This window comes from Octopus bimaculoides, chromosome 1, assembly GCF_046866305.1.
Source record: "Octopus bimaculoides isolate indiv1 chromosome 1, ASM4686630v1, whole genome shotgun sequence".
NCBI lineage: Eukaryota > Metazoa > Mollusca > Cephalopoda > Octopoda > Octopodidae > Octopus > Octopus bimaculoides.
Window position 1 is genome coordinate 107,837,858 of NC_142928.1, and position 23,338 is coordinate 107,861,195.

The 23,338-nt window shown below is 35.4% G+C and overlaps 1 protein-coding gene across 50 annotated transcripts in view; it reads left to right on the top strand.

The window, feature by feature from the left end:
- The window catches only part of LOC106872289 (polypeptide N-acetylgalactosaminyltransferase 1), a 524,361-nt gene that overhangs the window by 479,708 nt on the left and 21,315 nt on the right, over positions 1 to 23,338 (top strand). For all 50 annotated transcript variants that reach the window (XM_089355787.1, XM_014919225.3, XM_014919227.3 and 47 more), the window contains 3 exons: positions 4,556 to 4,736; positions 12,582 to 12,721; positions 13,112 to 13,210. In XM_089355787.1, coding sequence (XP_089211913.1) covers positions 4,556 to 4,736; positions 12,582 to 12,721; positions 13,112 to 13,210 — 420 coding nt within the window. The remainder of the gene's footprint in view (positions 1 to 4,555; positions 4,737 to 12,581; positions 12,722 to 13,111; positions 13,211 to 23,338) is intronic.

Below are 23,338 nucleotides of genomic sequence, written 5' to 3' on the forward strand. Positions count from 1 at the left end.
CTACTTTGCAGGTATCACCATGATAACTTTCTTTGTCATGGTCAATGCGACAATCACATGCTACATACCTCCCTTCCAAACACTGCTGTAAACAGCAGAAGTAAGCTAGAATGTTAACACTTAATGTGCATGCATGGCAGAATTCAATCTGTGTCAAGCAGCTTCACTCTGTGTGCTTTAGCTTCATTACTATGGCAACAGTCCAAATACTTATTGATCAGACCTCATAGCTACGTAGATTTCAGCAGTTAAAACATGTAACTGATAGAATCTGTATGCTCACGTGCACACGCACTCATGAACACAGTTCTCAACCTCTAAATCAAGTCAGGGATCTATAGAACCATTGTTTTGCCAACTTTGCAGTGTGCCTGTGAAATATGGATTGTTTACAGCTGGCATGCCAAAAGGCTTCATGAAGTGCCAACACAAATTGCTGTACATTGTCAGCAGGACAAGGTTCTAGATATTGAGGTCCTCAATCACATGGTGTTGCTCAACAGCCACACATTCCTATGTGAATCCCTGCTGTACTGGTTCAGTCATATTGCATAATGGATAACAATCAAATTCTCAACATCTTTTGTACAGCTAGATGGTTGAAAATAAATGTTCAGTTGATGGGCAGGGCACATGCTACAATATTCTTAAGGCATTCATAAAAGACTTCAGCATTAATCCTGAATCATGAGAGAATCTTGCGGCTGAGGAATATACTGTGGAGTTTCATAAGAAAAGTATGTGGACAAGTGAAATGATAAATTGAGATAATTCAGAGCCACCTGCACACTCTTTTGTCCTGAAAGCCTGGAAAGTGTCATGGACCTGTCCTTCATCTGATAAAGCCATAATTAAAAAATTAATGTACTATACAAATATATGTTATATAAGCAAAAAGTAACAGATAACCAGACAATTATTTCTTGTTTATTAATTTAAAATATACTTTGCTAGTCTATAGAAAACACTAACAACCTCATGTGAGAAATTTTACAGTATGAGGGAGTACCCAAAAGTGGCTGGAGTTTTGCATTATTTTATTCACTTAGTTTTACAGGTTTACACTTTTATTGCCTTCAAAGTATTTTCCATAGAAGCAATACATCAGCCAAGATGCATTTCCCACTGTCCAAAGCAGTCTGGAAACTCTTGTGATACCATTTCATGTCTCCATTTTTTTCTTCACCTCTTCCACATCTGCAAATTCCATAGCACCAGCTTTCATCACCAGTGATGACCTTCAAATAAGGTTCGGATCAACTTCCAACTGTTCTTTCAGTTCACAACATGCTTTTGATCTTCCAGTCATGACTGCTTTTGATCTTCCATGAGCAAGCGAGGCACAAATTTTGCTGCAATTCTTTTCATTCACAATTCCTCACTCAAAATTTGTTGGCAAAAGCTCCAGGACACACCAGTCATAACAACAAGTTTGTCAGTTGTTCAGTGACAGTCCACTAAGATCAGTTCATGAGCTTTCATGATGTTTTCATGCATTTGGGAGGTTGACAGCTGCACTGAACAAAATTGGTCTTCAAGCAACAAGTGATCATTCCTTGTGTTTTGCTCATGGCAGAGTCCTTGTTAGCAGTTTGAAGCATAACAACTGTTTTGGCTGCCGTTTTCCCCAGCAGAAAACAGGATTTCACAGAAACCTGTTGTTCCTTCAATTCACCTATCACAAAAATCAATGAACAGGGGAGAAGCACCACGACATGGTGTTATGACCCTACTGGACAATGCCAGTCAGTACTGATGTCTTGAGGGTTGCATGAAGTGGCTTCTAGTTGTGGAAGCCTGAACTACAATGGTCTTGTCTTACAGAGAATGTTTCTTATTTCTTTACTGCCCACAAGGGGCTACACACAGAGGGGACAAACAAATTGAGTCGATTATGTCGACCCCAGTGCGTAACTGGTACTTATTTAATCGACGCCCCCAAAAGGATGAAAGGCAAAGTCGACTTCGGCGGAATTTGAACTCAGAACGTAAAGACAGACGAAATACTGCTAAGCATTTCACTCAGCATGCTAACGTTTCTGCCGGCTCGCCACCTTCAGAGAATGTTTCTGGTTACTTTTGGGTACCCCCTTGTATATCTGTGTTGAAAGTTTAGAAATTTGTGGTTGTCGACCTTTATGTATAAATAATACAGCTGTCATGCAAAGGCAAAGGTGATGCATTAGCTACAAATAATTAAAGAGGTATCAAATTGTTGGATCAGGTGATGAAAGTCACGGAGATGGTCATAGCCCAACTAATTACAGAGAGAGTTAGTTTAGACGAGATACAGTTTAGGTTTGTGCCAGGGAGAAGCACCACTGATGCTATATTTCTGGTAAGACAGCTGCAGGAGAAATATCTAGCCAAAGATAAACCTCTATACTTGGCTTTCGTTGACATGGGGAAAGCCTTTGATAGGGTCCCCCAACTCCTTATCTGGTGGTCAATGTGGAAACTACGGATAGATGAGGGGTTAGTGAGAGCTGTACAGGCCATGTACAGGGATGCTGTCAATAAGGTGATGGTTGGCAACGAGTATAGTGAAGAATTCCGGGTAGGGATCCACCAAAAATCAGTCCTCAACCATAGTCCTCCAGGCAATAACAGAGGAATTCAAGACAGGATGCCCCTGAGAGCTCCTCTATGCTGATGACCTTGCTCTAATAGCTGCCCTGAACAAGGTTGGTCTTCAAGCAACACATGATCATTCCTTGTGTTTTCTCATGGCAGCATCCTTGTAAGCAGTTTGAAGCATGACAACTGTTTTGGCTGCCGTTTTTCTTCACTATCAAAACTAGAGAAGTTTCATGTGTGGAAGCAAGGTCTAGAATCGAAGAGCTTTAGAGTCAATCTGGCAAAAACCAAAGTCTTAGTAAGTAGGAAGGCAGACAAATCACAAATCCCTTCTGGATCTGTAGGAAAGGCATAGGTAGAAACTCTATAAGATGTACCTGGTGTAAGCTATGGATACATAAGACGTGCAGCAATATCAAAGGAAGGCTTACTGGGAAGATAGTTTTTGTGTGTGGCGGATGCACAGGGGCAATAAACACTAAAAACGTACAGAAAACAACTTCTGTCACATGCTAGGGTAAAAAACTAGAAGTAGTTGATAGCTTCCATTACCTAGGTGACCAAGTCAGTCACGGGGGTGGTTGCTCTGAGAGTGTAGCTGCTAGAATAAGAATAGCCTGGGCAAAGTTCAGAGAGCTCCTACCTCTACTGGTGACAAAAGGCCTCTTGCTTAGAGTGAAAGGTAGACTGTATGATGCATGTATGCAAACTGCCATACTACACGGCAGTGAAACATGGGCTGTGGCTGCTGAGGACATGTGTGCAAGAAATGAAGCTAGTATGCTCTGCAGGATGTGTAATGTCAGTGTGCATACACGACAGAGTGTAAGCACCCTGTGAGAAATGTTGGACATAAAAAGCATCAGGTGTGGTGAGCAAGAGAGACAACTGCTCTGCTATGGTCAGGTATTTTGTATGGATGAGGACAGCTGTGTGGAAGCATGTGACACCCTAACAGTGGAGGGAATCTGTGGAAGAAGTAGACCCAGGAAGACCTGGGATGAGGTGGTGAAGCATGACCTTCGAACATTGGGCCTCATGGAGGCAATGACAAGCGACCGAGACCTTTGGAGATATACTGTGCTTGAGAAGAATCTGCAAGCCAAGTGAGACCATAACTGCAGCGTATGCCAGTGTCGCATAACCTGCCCATTTAAGAGTATTCTTCAATAACTGGGCAATAAACTGTGCTTGAGAAGACTTGTTGAGTCGAGTGAAGTTAATATCATGGCTGATACCAGTACTGCCTGACTGACACCTGTGCCAGTGGCACGTAAAAAGCACCATTTGAGCATGGTCAATGGCAGTCCCACCAGACTGGTTCTTGTGTTGGTGACACGTAAAAAGCACTACACAAATGTGGTCAATGCTAATGCCACCTGACTGGTGGCATGTAAAAAGCACCATTCAAGCATAGTTGTTGCCAGTGCCGGTGGCACATACAAAGCACCCACTACACTCTCGGAGTGGTTGGCATTAGGAAGGGCATCCAGCTGTAGAAACCTTACCAGATCAGATTAGAGCCTTGTGCAGCCTCCTGGCTTGCCAGTCCTCAGCCAAACCATCCAACCCATGCCAGCATGGAAAGCAGACATTAAACGATAATGATGAAGTCATAGCCTTGACTCTTCATAAACTAGGGCTTTTTTTTTTTCTAATTCTCTACTTAATTAAACTATGAACCAAACACTACATTGTACTCCATCTAAATATCAATAATGCATGGGAATCTCTCCCCATCAGACTTTAGTTATGTAATTTCCTAATTTCACATTAATTTTATCAGTATCACTCCTCCCCTCCAGTATAGCTCTGTGTAGTGTGGTTCTTCACACACTGCAATTAAGTCAATATTGTGTCAATGAGAAGAAGAATTAACAGAATATCTACAAGCTCACTGAGGGGTTGTTATTCAATTGTCAACTGCTCTATTCTTTTGTGATATAATTTGAACTTAAATTTCTTGCATTTTTTTTAGATTTGGATGTGTGGTGGGCAAATATTTATTGTCACTTGCTCCAGAGTTGGGCATGTATTCAGGAAGACCTCACCTTATTCTTGGCCTGGTGGTGTAGCACGTATTATTAACCACAATACAATGCGAATTGTAGAAGTTTGGATGGATGAATACAAAGAATTTTTCTATAAAATAAATCCTGGTAATGTACAAATTTTTCTAGATAATTTTTTGTGTCATTTCCTCAAATATTTTGGGGGTCATTGCATAGAGAAAAAGTAAAATACTTATGCTGTAAATACGGTAGATTTCATATTTGTGTCATCATGCATGATTATTTTTTTTGCATTGACTTGGTCACTGGAGAAGCAGTTCTAAAGTCAACAGCTAGTTTTTAAAAAATAGATAAGCAGTTAATGATAAAGCAGGATAGACTTTTGTTTCCTTTAAATATAGTGACTACTAATACACCTCTTGTTTTCTATTATCTACAGAATGTCTTCTTTGAAAGTCACTCTTATAATTACTAATATTCCTCATAAGTTATGGATTTCTGCTGTGAAGTTTGAAGAGTGATTTTATATCTTTAAAATCATATTTTTAAACATTTAGTAATAGATCATTATAAATTTGTTGTCTTTCAATTGAAAGTGCCTCCTCTGATCAAAGATTGCCAAAAGTTCTTCAAGAGCAAGAAGTACATTACTTTAAATAGCAATAACTGAAAAGTTGAGAAGTATTTGTTGGTAAATATTTACCAAAGTAACTCAACCCACAAACCAACAAAAAAATCCCAGGCATTCAAAAAAAAAAAAACAGGAAAATTGTGTTGGTAATTTGATAATATTATTGCACAACTGAAATAAAATAGATTACAAATACAGTATGTAATTGCATGGATAGAAACCTTACACAGTGTGGAAACCTCTCAAAACATATGAAATGTTTTTGAAAAATTTTAAAGTTGACACTTTTATGTTGTCTGTAATAGAAAAGGCTCAAGCATTTACATGTAAAACAAAGCTAAGAGATCGCTCTCCAAATGTTTATTTGCTTTGTATAAAGTTAGAATCTTCATATTTTTTTCTCATTTGCTTTTGTTTATTCCTTTGTTATTTTATAATCCTGTTAATGCCCTTTCTAAATACTTCATATTTCTCATTGAGTTGCTATGTATTGCTCACAAAATTTATTTTCATTGTGTTCTTCCCACATAAAAATCTCCATTCCTATTAAACCAAATGGTTGAAGTTTGGTAGTATGAATGAATACATTCCTAAGAATGCAGAATTTTACTTATGTTACACACATACACACACACACACACACACTGTAATGTAATAAATATATAGCCTGCTATGTTTTGTGATAGAAGGCACTAGTGGGAAAAACTCGCCATGTTGTACTGATGAACTTTGCACTTTTTTCTTCTCTGTTTTTTTTCATACTCTCTTCATTTTTTTCCTCTTAATCCTTTCTGTTGAAGAGCATAGGCTCAAAATGTAAAAGACTTTTCCATTTTTCCCGAGCATTAAACTAATACACCTACTTACTGTTCTTACACCTGTCTTCGTCTTTTGTTTTCTGTAAATTTGAACTATATATATATGTTTGCTGAGTCAAAACAGGAGGAATAGAACTCAATATGTAAATGGAAATATTTTTTTTTATTGGTTGAAAGCTACATGAGTGACTCATGGGGCCAAAAGTTTCATGCGTTGCACTTACCCTATTTGATAAGTGCAATGCAAAGAATTTTTAACCTTTGATTTATGTAACTTTACATTATATTCTGCAAAGCGTGCACTTACCAGTACATTCTGCAAAGTGTGGACTCTTTAATCTTGTCAAGTGCATGGCACCTCTTTAATGATGGTGGCACAAAAGAAAGCACTCAATACAGTCTGTAAAGTGGTTGATTTAGGAAGAGCATCTAGGCACAAGCCAAGCCAAAATGAAATGCAAGTTAGATGAGTTCTCCACTCCTATCCATTTAGGTGATCAGACCAATTCAACCTATCCTAGCATGGACATTGGATTTAAGTCGATGATGATGTGTGTAAAGTTAGTGTAGCTTCAATCTCTCTCTCTCTCTTTTCTCTCACTCACACACACACATCGTTTTTTATAATTTGTGTTCTCTTGTTTGTCTATAAATATCCTTCCAATTTTTGTGTCCATTTTATTCATTCTTTTCTGTTTTTTATTTGATAGTTTATGCCTATGTTTTGTTTTCTTATTACTTGTTCTTTGGCTTCTGTAGGCCCTTATAGGTTAGTGAGATTTCTATTCATCAACCACTTTATCATCATCATTATCAATTTTTCTAGAGTTGCATGAATTGGATAGTTTTAATAAATTTGAATATGTTGGAGTGATTTTTATAGTTCAAAGCTCTTTCTATCAATTATTTCTCAACTATGAAGTAAAAGTATAACCTGTTTATCAGCCGAGCAGGCTGGAACTGGCTTAGTCACAGCACAATTATACTTCAAAGTATTTTGCTACTTTCACTCCATGTTAGATACATTATTTGGATTCTGTTATCCTTTCTCATAATAAAATATTTACACTTAATTCACTGCCTGCAGTCTTTTTCAGTGACCCAGATATATATTTAACATTGTTCTTATGTAGCCTTCTCTCATTAACTAGTCTTCGTTACATCAGTGTCCTATTTAAAATGTTTTTTGATTTTATTCCTCTCTCTCAATTTCCATTTATAATTATGTCCAAGTACCCCACACTGTCATTAAAATGCTCCAGAAAACCATTTCTAAATGCAAATAATTTCTCATGCCTTGTACTGAACAGTGAAATGGGAATGGAACATGTTTGACAAACATATAATTGAAGTTATGTATATGCTTTGATGAGGGACAGTTGTCGTTATCATATTCTTCTTTTTCATGTCATGATCAATGAATCAACACCTTAATTCCTCTACAAGCAATTTTACCCAGTAAAATCATTAAGAGAGGTCAGTGTTGATGTCTCAGACTGCTAGTAGAAATCCAAATATTTATATTTCCATTTATTCTACTGTTTCTTCTTATTGCTACTACTTATGCTCTTTTCTTTCATACTGTTGATTTTGCTGCAACCTATTTACATGGCTTCTCTTATTTATACTGCTTCTTACATTATTTCCTGTTTGCATTTGCTTCAACAATTTTTTATTTGTAAATATAATTTACAAATATTACTGCTTTTCCTTTTGTTTTTTTGATTCCTACATATTCTGCTTCTTCTATTGTTTTCCAATATATATTTACTGACTGATTCTTTTCTAACCTACTTCTACTGATGTATAATTCTTATATTGTCTTTTCCTTTTTTAATTTCCAATGCTAATTTCTGTTTATATTGACTGATACTTCTTATTTATATTGATACTCACTTCTTTAGATCATGCTAAACATAGTGTTTCATGCTTATGTTGCTTCTACTGTATCTTATATTGGATTGTCATACAATACAATTATTTATATTAGTTGTTTTGCAGAAGAAGAACATAAGCCATTGACATTAGAGGTTATCTGAGGTTCAGTTTAAACTTTTGTTGAGAAAAGAAGGATGATGCAATGGTGGAGTAATTCTGATGGAGGAAAGATTTAACGAAGTTGTTTAGTTTGGGGTCATGGGGAGGTAGAATGTGACAGTAAGAGTGATTAGAAAAGAAGAAATAGAGATTTAGTAGATTTTCTTGCAAGTGTCTTGCATTTGACATCTTCATAGGAACAGGTACTATTATGATCATTCTATTTGTATATCATTGCATGTTGTACATACTCGTTTATAATGTCTCTTTATGCAGTTTTTGTCCCATTTCCTACATATGTTACAAATTAACTATTGACTGTAATATGTAGAAATGTCATTTCAGTTTGTAAGTTCTTTTGACATGGTCTATGATAAACTTGACATCTTTTTCCACCATGCACAACACTGTCTGTCCTCCCTCCTCCCTTCTCTCATTAAAATGTCCGGTTGATTTAAGAAAATCATTTTTTTTTAGTTCAAGTTCTGCTGTTGATAAAAAAAAAAGTATTGGTATGTGTGCATGCATATGCATTTGGGCAAAAGCTATATCCAAGGAAAATTGCTTTGACAGTTGATAACTGCAGGTCTTCTGCAATGGAACAATTTCCATAAGCTAGTAAAAGCAATGAATTAAACCTGAGAGTATAAGAAATATTTTAAAGAGTCTTTGTTAAATTAGAAATGCTCAACTGAGGAGGATAATTAAAAAAATAAAACAGCTAACTCATCATCATCGTCGTCGTCCTCGTTTAATGTCCACTTTCTATGCTGGCATGGGTTGGATGGTTTGACTGAGGGCTGGCAAGCCAGAAGGCTGCACCAGGCTCCAATCCAATCTGGCAATGTTTCTACAACTGGATGCCCTCCCTAATGCCAACTACTCCAAGAGTGTAGTGGATGCTTTTTACATGCCACCGGCATGAGGGCCAGTCAGGCGGTACTAGCATTAGCCATGCTTGAATGGTGCTATTTACATACCACTAGCATGGGAGCCAGTCAGACAGCACCGGCAACAACCACACTCGAATGATGCTTTTTACATGCCACCGGCACGGGAACCAGTCAGGCAGCGCTGGCAACGATCACGCTCGAATGGTGCTTTTTATGTGCGACTGGCATGGGACCAATCAGGCAACACTGACATTGACCATGCTTGAATGGTGCTTTTTACTTGCCACCAGCACAGGTGCCAATCAGACGGTACTGTCATTGGCCATCACAACGACTTCACTTGCCTCAACAGGTCTTTACAAGCGCAGTTTATTGCCCAATGATTGAAGGGTACTCTTAAATGGGCTGGTTATGCTGCACTGGCAAAGGCCACACTTATGATCTCACTTGGTTTGCAAGGTCTTCTCAAATACAGCCTATCTTCAAATGTCTCAGTCACTTGTCATGGCCTCAGTGAGGCCCAACATTCAAAGGTCATGCTCCAACACCTCATCCCAGGTCTTCCTGGGTCTACCTCTTCCACAGGTTCCCTCTACTGCTAGGGTGTGACACTTTTTCACACAGCTGTCCTCATCCATATACAACACATGATCATACCAGCGCAGTCATCTCACTTGCACACAACATCTGATGCTTATTATGTCTGACTTTTCTCTCAGGGTGCTTACACTCTGTTGTGTATGCACACTGACATTACACATCCTGCAGAGCATACTAGCTTCATTCCTTGCAAGCTTACACATGTCCTCAGTAGTCATGGCTCATGTTTCACTGCCATGTAGCATGGCTGTTTGCACACATGTGTCATACAGTCTGCCTTTCACTCTAAGTGAGAAGCTCTTTGTCACCAGCAGAGGTAGGAGCTCTCTGAACTTTGCCCAGGCTATTCTTATTCTAGCAGCTACACTCTCAGAGCAACCACCACCACTCCTGACTTGGTCACCTAGATAGCGGAAGCTATCAACTAATTTTAGTTTTTTCCCTGGAATGTGACAGAAGCTGTTTTCTGCACATTTTCAGTCTTTACTGCCCCTGAACATTTGCCACACACAAAAACTATCTTCCCAGCTAGCCTTCTTTGATATTGCTGCACCTCTTATGTATCCATAGCTTACACCAGGTACATCTTATAGAGTTTCTACCTACACTTTTTCTACAGATCGAGCAGGGCCATCTACCTGAAGGGATTTGTGTTTTGTCTGCCTTTCTACTTATTAAGACTTTGGTTTTTGCTAGATTGACTCTAAGGCCCTTTGATTCTAAACCTTGCTTCCACACCTGAAACTTCTCCTCTAGTTTTGATAGTGACTGAGCTATTAGAGCAAAGTCATCAGCATAGATAAGCTCCCAGGGGCATCCTGTCTTAAATTCTTCTGTTATTGCCTGGAGGACTATGATGAATAAGAGGGGGCTGAGGACTGAATCTTGGTGGACCCCTACTCCTACCCGGAATTCTTCACTATACTTGTTGCCACCTTACTGACAGCATCCCTGTACATGGCCTATACAGCTCTCACTAACCACTCATTTATCCCTAGTTTCTGCATTGACCACCACTTAAGTGATCAGGGGACCCTGTCAAAGGCTTTCTCCATGTCAATGAAAGGCAGGTACAGAGGTTTATTTTTGGCTAGGTATTTGTCCTGCAGCTGTCTTACCAGAAAATAGCATCAGTGATGCTTTTCCCTGGCACAAACCCAACCTGCATCTCATCTAGACTGACTCTCTCCCTAATTAGTTGGGCTATGACTCTCTCCGTGACTTTCATTACCCCTCTCTAATTATTCGTATCTAATGCATCACCTTTAACTTTGTAGCAGTTGAGTATGGTACTGACACACCAGTCATTGGGTATGACTCCGTGTATCACTTGATTGACTATAAGGGTGACTAGACTATAGCCAACGCTACCAGATATTTTAAGCATCTCTGTGGTGATTCCTGATGGGCCAGGGGCTTTCCGTCTTCATATCCTTAATTGCTTTATCTACCATAGCAGAAATAAACAGCAATTAAATTGTAACTGTTGAGGAAGCTATAGTACCTATTGGGAAAGTATGTCATTGTTTTTAAAATTTTGAAGAAATTAAGATGACACAGGATGGTGATGTATTGTGTATTAAATTATGTAGTTTGCTTTTATGCTCAAATTTTCTCAAAGGGCAACTTAATTTTTCATTTCATTTCATGGCTTATGAAATAAATGTCATGAATAAATTACTGTTAAATTAACAGATGGTCTAATACCCAGCCTGACTACAATGCAGCATTTGAGTTGGTGAGAGTACTTACTGTTCCTCCAACATTCATTGTACTTGTTTCATAAGAATGAAACTTATTTAAAAGCACTATGTCTGCATTACATGTCTTCCTGTATGATTGCTCTATTGTTTCAGCCTGTGTTAGATATATATAACCTTTACATTGTCCTTATCATTACCATGGTTATTTCAAGTGCCCCTCACATTGCCTATCCATAAGTGCAGTCATCTCTTCTGTTGACATGAGATGATGCCTCTAAAACCTATCTGACCCCTTAGTTCATTCTCAGCAGGTCTTCCACTTAGAATGTCCATTTCTCATTATCATTTACTTTTTATAAGTTTTTTTTGCTTATTTCTGTCTTTTCCTACAAATCATGTAATAATCAATGTTCATTACAGTTAGTCTGTTAACTTTTATCACAGCTTATGCATTAGCAGACACCTACTATTAAAGTGGACATACAAAAGCATGGGTTCAAGCAGCTAGATAAATAGTACATTTCGGGTTTTTTTATTTTATTTTGTTATTTAATAATAGTGACTTTTTAATGTTGAGGCAGCACAATGAATGTTAATAATTGGCTCCACTATATAATTAGCACTTATTTTATTACTCCCAGAAGTCTGAAAGGTTGACAATAATTGAATCCCTAACTAGAAGGCATTGAATCCAATACAGTAAAGTCTCTATTATTAATTTTGCTTAGGATTATGGCTGATTATTTTATTAGTAACATTTAGAAATATTTTTTTTCACTTAGCTAATCAGTTATTTCATTTAAATGTTCACATTAGTGGGTTACAGGGGTACATTGAGTTAAAATTTTAAGAAAATTAAATAAAGACAAAGGTTTTGTAAAATTGTGTGAAGTTAAATTGGGTTGCCATTCAAATCATTAAAGGTTGCTGCCATCAAAGAATTTCTATTTGAAAGTTTTAGGTTTGATGTATAGATCTTCATTAATATTCCACATTGCAGCTTGTTTTTTTAAACCCTGAATCTTTACTTTGTTGTACATTAACTTAGAAATCTGTATTCAGTTTGCTTAGGTTTCTAACTAATTAGGTCTTAGTTGATGCTAGATAAAGTAATGGTAAGGATGCTGATAATTCCTGTGCTCTTTTTAAGATAAATTTCATAATAGAAAAATAGATATGTTCAGTCTGGTATTAACAATTAATATTATTGAATATTTTACTAAAACTGTAATGAATTGAGACTAGCCTGATTGGGCTTTCGCATCATTGTAAACAAAATAAAATTAAACTTCTCTCTTGATTGATTATAGGTGTAAGGTCAGCTGATTTTGGTGACATTAGTGAGCGTGTTGAATTCCGAAAAAAGAAAAAGTGCAAGTCATTCCGTTGGTACCTTGAGAATATTTACCCTGAATCTCAGATGCCATTGGATTATTATTCTGTTGGAGAGGTGAGTTTACATTATGTATTTAATCTATTGTTGTAATCTAATCAAATGGTGTAGCTTGAGTATTGTAGCTTAAATTATTTTCCTATTATTTTGATCTCTCTTGTTAACCAAGTAATAAATTGATTGCATGTAAGTTTAGTAGTATTTCAGATAGATTAACACATTAATGATTGTCCATTGCCTAAACACCATTAAATATGTGTTGTCATATTGCCAATAATAGACATGTTTTACTGCTTTTAATAGAGAAATAATGAGTCTGTAGCACAAAAATCAAATCAGTTGCTTTCAAGAAAATTATACCAGTTACTAAACATTGAGAATACAGCATTGTTATCAGCAGAGGCCATTACATATTACTTATCGTCCTGTTTTAATGTAATTTTCCAGATTCGAAACAAAGCAAGTGGGTTGTGTCTTGATAGTATGGGACGGAAGAGTGGTGAAAAAGTCGGCATGGTATCTTGTCATGGTTTTGGAGGAAATCAGGTCAGACCAATATACTTATTTGCTATTTACCCAATTCTTTATATCTTTCTAATTAAACTTCTTTTTAAACTTGTATACAAATATAAAAGTTAAAAAATATGGTGTTTACTTTAGTATTAATTACATTACAATAAATAATTAGTAATATAAGTTTAAAAATAGTTAAATAAATTTCATGATCTAAAATATTTGAGTATATATTTTAGTGTAGGATTATAAATTTCAATTACATTATATTATTTGAGGTTGTGTATTCTTACTTCAGGAAAAATTCAAGACTGTTTTAATCCAGATATTTTGTAACTGTATTATTAGCGCCTGTTTTGTTGAAATTGCTCAGATTATAACATTCCTTTGGCTAATTAGCTAGCTCTGAGCATTATAGTAGTAACTTACTGCTAATTTCCTGTACTGTAAATTATGAATAATGAAGTGAACTTGTCTGACATAGTTTGAGCCCTGTAATAAAATAATAAAATTTAGTGTTCTAGTTCACATTAACCAAGTGGATACAATCTTGGAACATTAGAGATATATTCACTCGTCTCTCTATGACAGCATAGAAAGTGGATGTAAAATTATGATGATATATGTACGTTTATATGTATGTACATATATACATATATGTAGGCATATATGTGTACATAGACATTCATGTGTGAATATATATGTGTATATATTTGTATATATGTACATATACATGTGTGTTTGTATATATATATATATATATGTGTGTGTGTGCGTGTGTGTGTGCAATGGATTAGTGTCATTTATAATACAAATGCTTTCAAAAATATTTATGTTGTAAATTAATTTCATGTTATTCCTTTTAGACAGTCAGACTATTGGAATGGAATATGTATTATAAATTGTATATCAATTTATTTTGGCTTTTTTTTTTTTAAATTTATGTCAAATTAATTTAGTGTGTGAGTGGAAATATAGAAATTACTTTGGGGTCATGTTCAATTTTGGACAATACTCTGTGACTTCCTTTTATACTTTGAATGATTTTTGTGCTTGAATATGAATTAGCAGTATATATGTATTAATGTCTTGGTTTGGTTAATTTTTGTTGAATTAATTTTGTTTACAAGTCAGAATATAGAAATTGCTTAATATCATTTGTTATCATCATTCTAATGTCCACTTCCCTATGCTAGCATAGATTGGGTGGATCTCCACAACAATAAATAGCTATTTGACTTGAAGGCTACACCATAAAAGATTACTAGAAATTAAATTTCCCAGGGGCTCAAGAATAATAAAGGCAACTAATAATACTTTGTGTATATATATATATATATAGCTAGTTGATAAAACCTATATTTACTTTAGTGCTATTTGCATAAAGACTGATCATTGAATAGACTTGTTTTGTTATCAATTTCCTTTGTTAAAGTGATTAGCTGGTTGTTTAATATTTTCATTCATCAATGTGAAATTGTGCTTTAAACTTTTTCACTTGTGTGATGAAACAAAAGCAAAAATTTTTATACTATGAACCAAGAAGAAACTTGGTAAATTTTTGACTTGGAAGTAAATGTTTTGAAATTGAGTTTTATTGTAAAGGCTTTTTAAATAAAATTAAGTGAAATTTTATTTCAAAGATTGGAGCAATCTTTATTGATATTTATTGGAAGACATTGTGAGGGAATTTGGTATACTTATACATGATTTATGTATTTAAATCCTGCTGGAGATATTGTATGATCTCCTTGAGACAAAAATAAGCCGTCTGTTTGACATAGCAGATCATCAATCTGAAGAACTCCTGTACGAAATGGTTCTGGAATAATATTTAAACTTACATGCCTCTTCAGCTAATAAGATCATGTTAATGCTATGATGTAAAAGGTGCAGGAAAAATTAGTTAAACTTGCAATAATTAGATTTGGTTCTTTTTATTGAATTAATTGAAGCTTGTATTTATACTTAATTGATTAGCATATTTATGATCTCTCACAAGTTGATTAAATTCCATTATATGGTTCAATTGGTTAGTCTGCTAAAGCAGACTGTAACCAATTGAATGCCTGGAGGTAAATGACAGACACATGCAACACACTAAATAAGATCTAGTTTTTCTCCATATTTTAACATGCTATTGGTTTTTATTTTATCATCACACAAGGGGTAGAATGTTGTCACTTTAGACTAAGATTTACACCAAGAACCAATAAATCAGAAAACTACTCATCAATTATCAACACAAGTATAGTGTTCTATCACTGAATTACCATCCTGGTATACTCTGCTACATTGCTGGTAATGGTTACAGTGTTTTTAATGTAGACTTAATCCAAGAAAATATACAAGCAGTCTGAAAATATTGATTGTCCAACACTACATTGTTGAGGAAATGGCACTGAATCAACTTTATCAAAAATTTCAAAACTATTATCATTAAAGCTTCTTCTTTAAATACATTTCACTTAATATGTATAATGTAAAGTAGTTGAAAGAAAACAATTTTACTTTTACTTTACAAATCTACTCAATGTGAATTTCTTTTCATCAAAATTTTTACTTCGGTCAGCTCAGTATATTATTACCTTAATATGCTATAAGATTACATATATTTATCTATTGAGTATTTTGCTTGTAATGCAGAATTCTTCAACATGTTGCCTACCCAAATATGTTTTGATTCACCATTAAAATATGTAACATTGTTAACTTATTTTGCAGTTACTTGTATTTAATGCATTTATATCATGTTCAGAAAGTATTGCCCAAGTTACTTAAAAAGTCGTGGGCTCTTCCTTTTATTGTTATTGTATATTTGTTAGTCCTCTTCAATTCTGGACATTACTGTATTAATTTCTATTATAATTTACTTAACATGGTTTGTGTATTTGAATGTAAAATTGTTCCATGAGTCATCCAGAAAATTGTTAATTGAGTAATATATTGTTTAGTTTTATGTTTTTATTGTCATCATACATGTATTTACTGATGTAAATGAAAAAACAGTTTTTTAAAAAAGCAGCTGGCTGGTAAGACTATTTTATTCATTGTTCTTTCTTTGCTTTATTTTGAATTTTTGTAATATTTTTAGTTCACCATGGAGTAGTAAATTTACAATGTTTTTGATTATATTCTAGATTGTCATAGTTTGTTTATAATGGGTTTATTATCTAACAAACTACCATTATTATAAGGCTGTGGACTGGTGGATCATTGGAACTGACGATTATTAGAGCATTAGAAAAAATGCCTTGTATCATTTCTTCTAACACTTTACAGTCTGAGTTCAAATCTTACCTAAATCAGCTTAGCTTTTCCTTCTTTCAAATTCATTAAAATAAACTACCAATCTAAGTTCTGGCATTGAGTGTACAGACTAACTCTCCCCTAAAAATGCTGTGGTCTTATACTTAAATCAGAAACTATTATTTTTACATTTGAACTCCTGAAATATCTATCAGCTGAATTTATTTATCACACAGGCATGTAAATGATGTCAACACTGGTATGCAACGACATATTTTCACAACAATATCCAAATTTATCTTCTTGTACTTTATGGCTTGTCTATGTTGTCCATCTAAAGTTGCAATGGCTGATAAGCTGCAATTCTACTTTGTTAGGTACTTTACTTCATGTACTATCTACAGCCAGGAGTATTACATAGGATTTACTGTACTTGACTATCATTTTATTAAAGAAATACAATAAATAAAGTAAATATAAAAATATGGAGATGGAAATGATTTCAAATATAGTAACAGATCATTTCAGCCCATAATACTGAGGTGTAAAGAAATATCATCTCATCATCTCAATATTTGGCATGGAGATATATAGAGCATCTCAATATATTTTGCAGAAGTGTTAGAGGAAGATTATCTTAATACTATTCATATGTTCACTTCTATAATTATGCTTTCACCAATAATACAACTATAACTTGGCTTTGTTAAGATCAATTGAAAAATGTTACTGCATAGACTTTTAGCTAAGCTGTCTGAATAAATCTGAATCACAATTTCTATTATCATTGTTCTTTTTAATTTCATGACAACTTTTTATTCTCCAGTCTACACGTTGCTGCTAAATGTTTCAGCTTTCAGCATTCATCGTCATGTCACTTCTGATGATGCATTTTTACACTGGCAAAGAACAAAAGTAATCAACTTTGATCATGTTGCAACTAGTTCTTTTGGATTGACTCATGTGTATGTTTGCGTATATGTGTGTGTATGTCTGTGTGTGTATATATATGTATATATATATATATTATGACAAATTCAATTACACAGTTTTTGCTTTTTTTTGGTGGGGGGAGATGGATTCAAAACTTTGGCAATGTTACAGCTCCAAGAATAAAATAAGACAAAATAATTGGTATGCTTTTTTGCCCCCTCTTTTTCATAAAATGAACATCTCAACTACATATATATATATATATACTAGCCAATGAAAAATGCAGATGCATAGTAACAATATTATTAACAATTAAACCTGGAAAAGTATAGGACAAGAAAAATCTCATTAAAATTAGAGCTTAAAATATTGCTGCTAAAATTTAAATTTTTTATTTTTTTATTAATTCATTTAGTACAAAAAATAAAATTAAAATAAAAAAGGAAAAGTGAAATTAATTGAATTTTTTTTTAAATATGGAAATGTACCTAAGAGGTACTTTTTAATTTTAGCGACAATATTTTAAGCTCTAATTTTAATGAGTTTTTCCTTGTCCTTTACCAGGTTTAATTTTTAAGAATATTGTTACTATACACCTGCATTTTTCATTGGGTAGTCCAGTGTTTTTACAGGCATTGCAATAATAGTAAAATTTGAATTAAAAATATATAAAATTACCATTTTTTGCAGTCATTTTGAATTTTAAAAATTTCCAAGAAAATTCACACAAAATTTTGATTATTTTCATTTGACTAATTCTCATTTAGAAATTAAATTAAAAATGAATGATAATCATTGCAACTTTGTCTTTTCTTGGCATAATGTACATACTGTAATTTCAGTACTGTAGAGAGACAAAGTTACAAATGAATATATTTAAAGAATTTTATAAATAATGAAAAAAAAAAAAATGAGGATACAAATTTAATAAAATGACTTTATTTTAAATAAATTAAATTAAATTAAATTAATATTCAATAGAATATAATTACAAGTAGCATTTGCCTTTTCTGAACAGCCTTACTACAGACTTCAGTACTGCTCATAGAGACAAAGCCACAAATAATCATATTCTATTTACTATAAAATTAATTAGTTCATATATGAGTAGTGTCCCTTGAATATCATGCAAAAATTGATAAAAATTTGAGAATTAAAATTAAATATCTTTTTTTCCTAATGGATAAAATTTTATGAAACCTTTACCAATATATTCCTTTAACATTTCTCTTTCATATTAATATAATTTCAGCACTGTACAGAGACAAAGTTACAAATGAATATATTTAATAAAATGACTTTATTTTAAATAAATTAAATTAATGTTGAATCATATAATAATTCTGCTTGTTCCTTCCTTAGTTTGTCCATCCATTACGCTCTTCATATAATATATAAGAGGAGGAACAGAGAGGTAGTAAGAGAGAAAGAGTCAGAGGGAGAGAGAGTGGTGATAGTGTGTGTGTTTGTGAACGTGTGACATTCTGTGTGTGCATCTATACATACATGTATAGATATGTGTAAACTGTAAATCAGGGATGGGATTTTTATTTATATATCTAATGAAACAAATGTTGAAATTGAAACAAAATGTTACTCAAAATGTGGAGGTTTTTATTATTTTTGTCAAGGGTGCACGCTGGATGATATCTTCAACAATACATCTGAGGAAGCAAGAAGAAGCAGAGTAATTCTTTTGTCAAAGAACTCAGACTGCCTCTTGATCAATGAAGAAATTTTGGGACAACTTCCAGGTGACTGCCGCACCTATTATAGTACAGATAAAGTTTTGACAGATGATCCTGCTGAGGCTGAGTGCTATCCACTTGAATTTCTAAACCTTTTGACACCATCAGTAATGCCTCCTCATAAATTGAGTTTAAATCCAGGCTCAATATAATGCTTCTTCGTAACACTTTTATCCAGAATGGACTCTGCAATGGTACTAGACTGGAAGTGGTGGCCATGCATCAACATACAATCGAGGCTCACTATTTGGCAGACGTGTCCTTGTCCCCAGAATAAAGCTGGATCCAAGCAACCCTAACTTGCAATTCACCTTGTTTCCTGTCTATTTGTCATATGTCATGACTATTAACAAGTCACAGGGGCAGACATTTAAGAAGATGGGATTGTTCTTATCTCAGCCAGTGTTCAGTCACAGGCAGTTGTATGTGGCATACTCTAGAGCTCACAAACTCTCAGATGTAAGGGTTAAGGTGATGGATACAGACAGACAAGGAAGGAGAAGAGGGCAAACTGTTACTAAGAACATTGTCTGCTGAGAGGTACTGACTTGAAGGAGTGGAGTGTTTTCATAAATTCTGGTGACCCTTGATTGCATTAGGTATGTGTCATTGATTTATATGTATACATTACATATACAGGCACAGGAGTGGCTGTGTGGTAAGTAGCTTGCTTACCAACCACATGGTTCTAGGTTCAGTCCCACTGCATGGCATCTTAGGCAATTGTCTTCTACTATAGCCTCAGGCTGACCAAAGCCTTGTGAGTGGATTTGGTAGACGAAAGCTGAAAGAAGCCAGTCATATATATGTATATGTTTGTGTGTCTGTGCATACCCCCCCCCCCAACATCGCTTGACAACTGATGCTGGTGTGTTTATGTCCCCGTAACTTAGTGGTTTGGCAAAAGAGAGAGATAGAATAAGTACTAGGCTTACAAAGAATAAGTCCTGGGGTTGGTCAAGGCTGCTGTGAAATGACTGAAACAAATAAATGAATAAAAGAATATATATATATCATCATCATCATCATCATTGTTTAACGTCCACTTTCCATGCTAGCATGGGTTGGACGATTTGACTGAGGTCTGGTGAACCAGAAGGCTACAGCAGGCTCCAATCTGATTTGGCAGAGTTTCTACAGCTGGATGCCCTTCCTAACGCCAACCACTCCAAGAGTGTAGTGGGTGCTTTTATATGCCACCGGCACGAAGGCCAGTCAGGCGTTACTGGCAACAGCCACGCTCAAAATGGTGTATTTTATGTGCCACCCTGCACAGGAGCCAGTCCAGCGGCACTGGCAATGATCTCGCTCGAATGTCTTTACACGTGCCACCAGCACAAGTGCCAGGAAGGTGATGCTGGGCACAGGTGCCATCACGATTTCGCTTTCGCTTGCCCCAACAGGTCTTTGCAAGCCAAGTTTAGTGTCCGATGAAGGAGACGACGTTGGCATGGGTGCCAGTCGTCAAATTTAGTTCGATTTCAATTTCACTTGCCTCAACAGGTCTTTGCAAGCAGAGTTTAGCGTCCAATCAAGGAAGGTACACATAAGTGGGCTGGCTACACCCCTGGCAGAGGCCTTGGATTTAGGTCTCACTTGGCTTGCCGGGTCTTCTCACACACAACATATTTCCAAAGGTCTTGGTCAGAAGTCATTGTTTCAGTTACACCCAATGTTCGAAGGTCGTGCCTCACCACCTCATCCCAGGTCTTCTTGGCCCTACCTCTTCCACAGGTTCCCTCAACTGCTAGGGTATGGCACTTTTTCACACAGCTATCCTCATCCATTCTCGCCACATGACCATACCAGCGCAATCGTCTCTCTTGCACACCACAACTGATGCTTCTTAGGTTCAACTTTTCTCTCAAGGTACTTACACTCTGTCTAGTATGCACACTGACATCAAACATCCACCGGAGCATACTGGCTTCATTTCTTGCGAGCCTACGCATGTCCTCAGCAGTCATGGGCCATGTTTCACTGCCATGTAGCATGGCAGTGCATACACATGCGTCATACAGTCTACCTTTTACTCTGAGTGAGAGGTACCTTGTCACCAGCAGAGGTAAGAGCTCTCTGAACTTTGCCCAGGCTATTCTTATTCTAGCAGCTACACTTTCAGTGCACCCTCCCCCACTACTAACTTAGTCACCTAGATAGCGGAAGCTATCAACTAAGTCTAGTTTTTCTCCCTGGAATGTGGCAGAAGTTGTTTTCTGCATATTTACATTGTTTATAGCTCCTGAACATCTGCCACATACAAAAACTAACTTCCTAGTTAACCTTCCTTTGATATTGTTGCACCTCTTATGTGTCCATAGTTTGCACTAGGTACATCTTATAAAGTTTCTACCTGCGCCTTTTCTACAGTTCAAGCAGGGCCATCTACCTGAAGGGGTAAATTAAATGAATATCTTTGAAAGGAAGAAATTATTTATGTGTGACATGTATTATATAGTTTTGTACATATAATAAGGCTATTGTTTTCTGTATTCATATCAGAGGAAACTGGTATGGCCCTATGTTGGGAGGGGGAGTACCACAGACTGATTGGCATTGGCAATTTTGCACACATGGTGGACGTTCCCAATTATCTCTAGGTGTTGTTTATTTTCCCAGCCTATGAGTATTGTATGTTAAAAAGGGATAGAATTAATAGCTAAACTTTATGTATTTGTAAATAGAACTGTACAAATATACACAATTTTAGTATTTGCTGCCTTAGTATCTCATTCTATTATATATGTAGAGATTTTAATTACTCCTTTCTTCAATGTGTTATTTTTATACACTCATATATGTTTGAAAATTTTTAAGATAGTGAAAATTGAGTGTTAAAATATTTGAATTTCTGTCATTTGCCTTTTCTGAACAGCCCCACTACATGATTCAGTACTGCTCATAGAGACAAAATGAAAAAAAAACTAAAATATTTTATTAAATAATTTTGTTATTAAAATAATTTATTCAAAAATGGACTTTAAAAAGCCATACCACAAAAAATTAAGCAAAAAATTTCATTTACGTAAAAATTGACAAAAATTTGAGAATTAAAATTGAATGTCTTTTTTTCTTAATGGATAAAGTTTTACAGAATCTTTAACATTTCTCTTTCATATTAATATCAATATAATAATTCTTAATCAAAATTAAAAGAATGGTGGAGATTCAAAATGTCAATGTTAGGCATTACTACCCATCAGTCAACCAGTTTGGTCTATACACTTTTTCTCTTAACTTTTGTTGTACTGCACCAGATTTTAAGTATTTTATATCTAATTGTACCTTATCACTAGTCAAACATAATTCAAAAAACTAAATTTGATTTTAATTAAAACTGAATTAGTGAGACTGCTTAGAAGACGCCAACTGGTGGTGACGAAGGGCCTCTCGCTCAGAGTAAAAAGTAGACTGTTGAGGACATGCATAAGCTTGCAGGGAATGAAGCCAGTGTGCATACACGACAGTGTAAGTGCCCTGAGAGAAAAGTTGAACTTAAGAAGCATCAAATGTGGTGTGCAAGAGAGACGACTGCGCTGGTATAGTCATGTGTTGCAAATGGATGAGAACAGCTAGCAGTTGAGGGAACCTGTGGAAGAGGTAGACCTGGGATGAGGTGGTGAAGCATAACCTTCGAACATTGGGCCTCACCAAGGCAATGACAAGTGACCAAAACCTTTGGAGATATGCTGTGCTTGAGAAGACCCAGCAAGCCAAGTGAGGCCATAACCGTGGCCTATGCCAGTGTTGTATAACCCATGCCACCATTGGACAATAAACTACACTTACAAAGATCTGTTGAGGCAAGTGAAATCCTTGTCGCAGCCAATGATAGTGCCACCTGATTGGCACCTATGCCAGTGGAGCGTTAAAAGCACCATTTGAGCGTGATCGTTGCCAGGGCTACTGGCTGGCTCCATGCCAGTTGCTCGTATAAAGCAACATTCGACCTATCTATCTATCTATCTATCTATATATATATATATATATATATATATATATATATATATATATATACATATATATATATATATATATATATATATACATATATATATATATATATATATATATATATATATATATATATATATATATATGTAAAAATATGTGACACTTATTTGGTAACCATGATAAAACTCAGAGTTTCAGGTGCCGGGGTGGGAACCCACGCAAACATCTCTTCAGTTATCCGGTCATTGGTGTCACATATTTTTACAGATAAATTCCT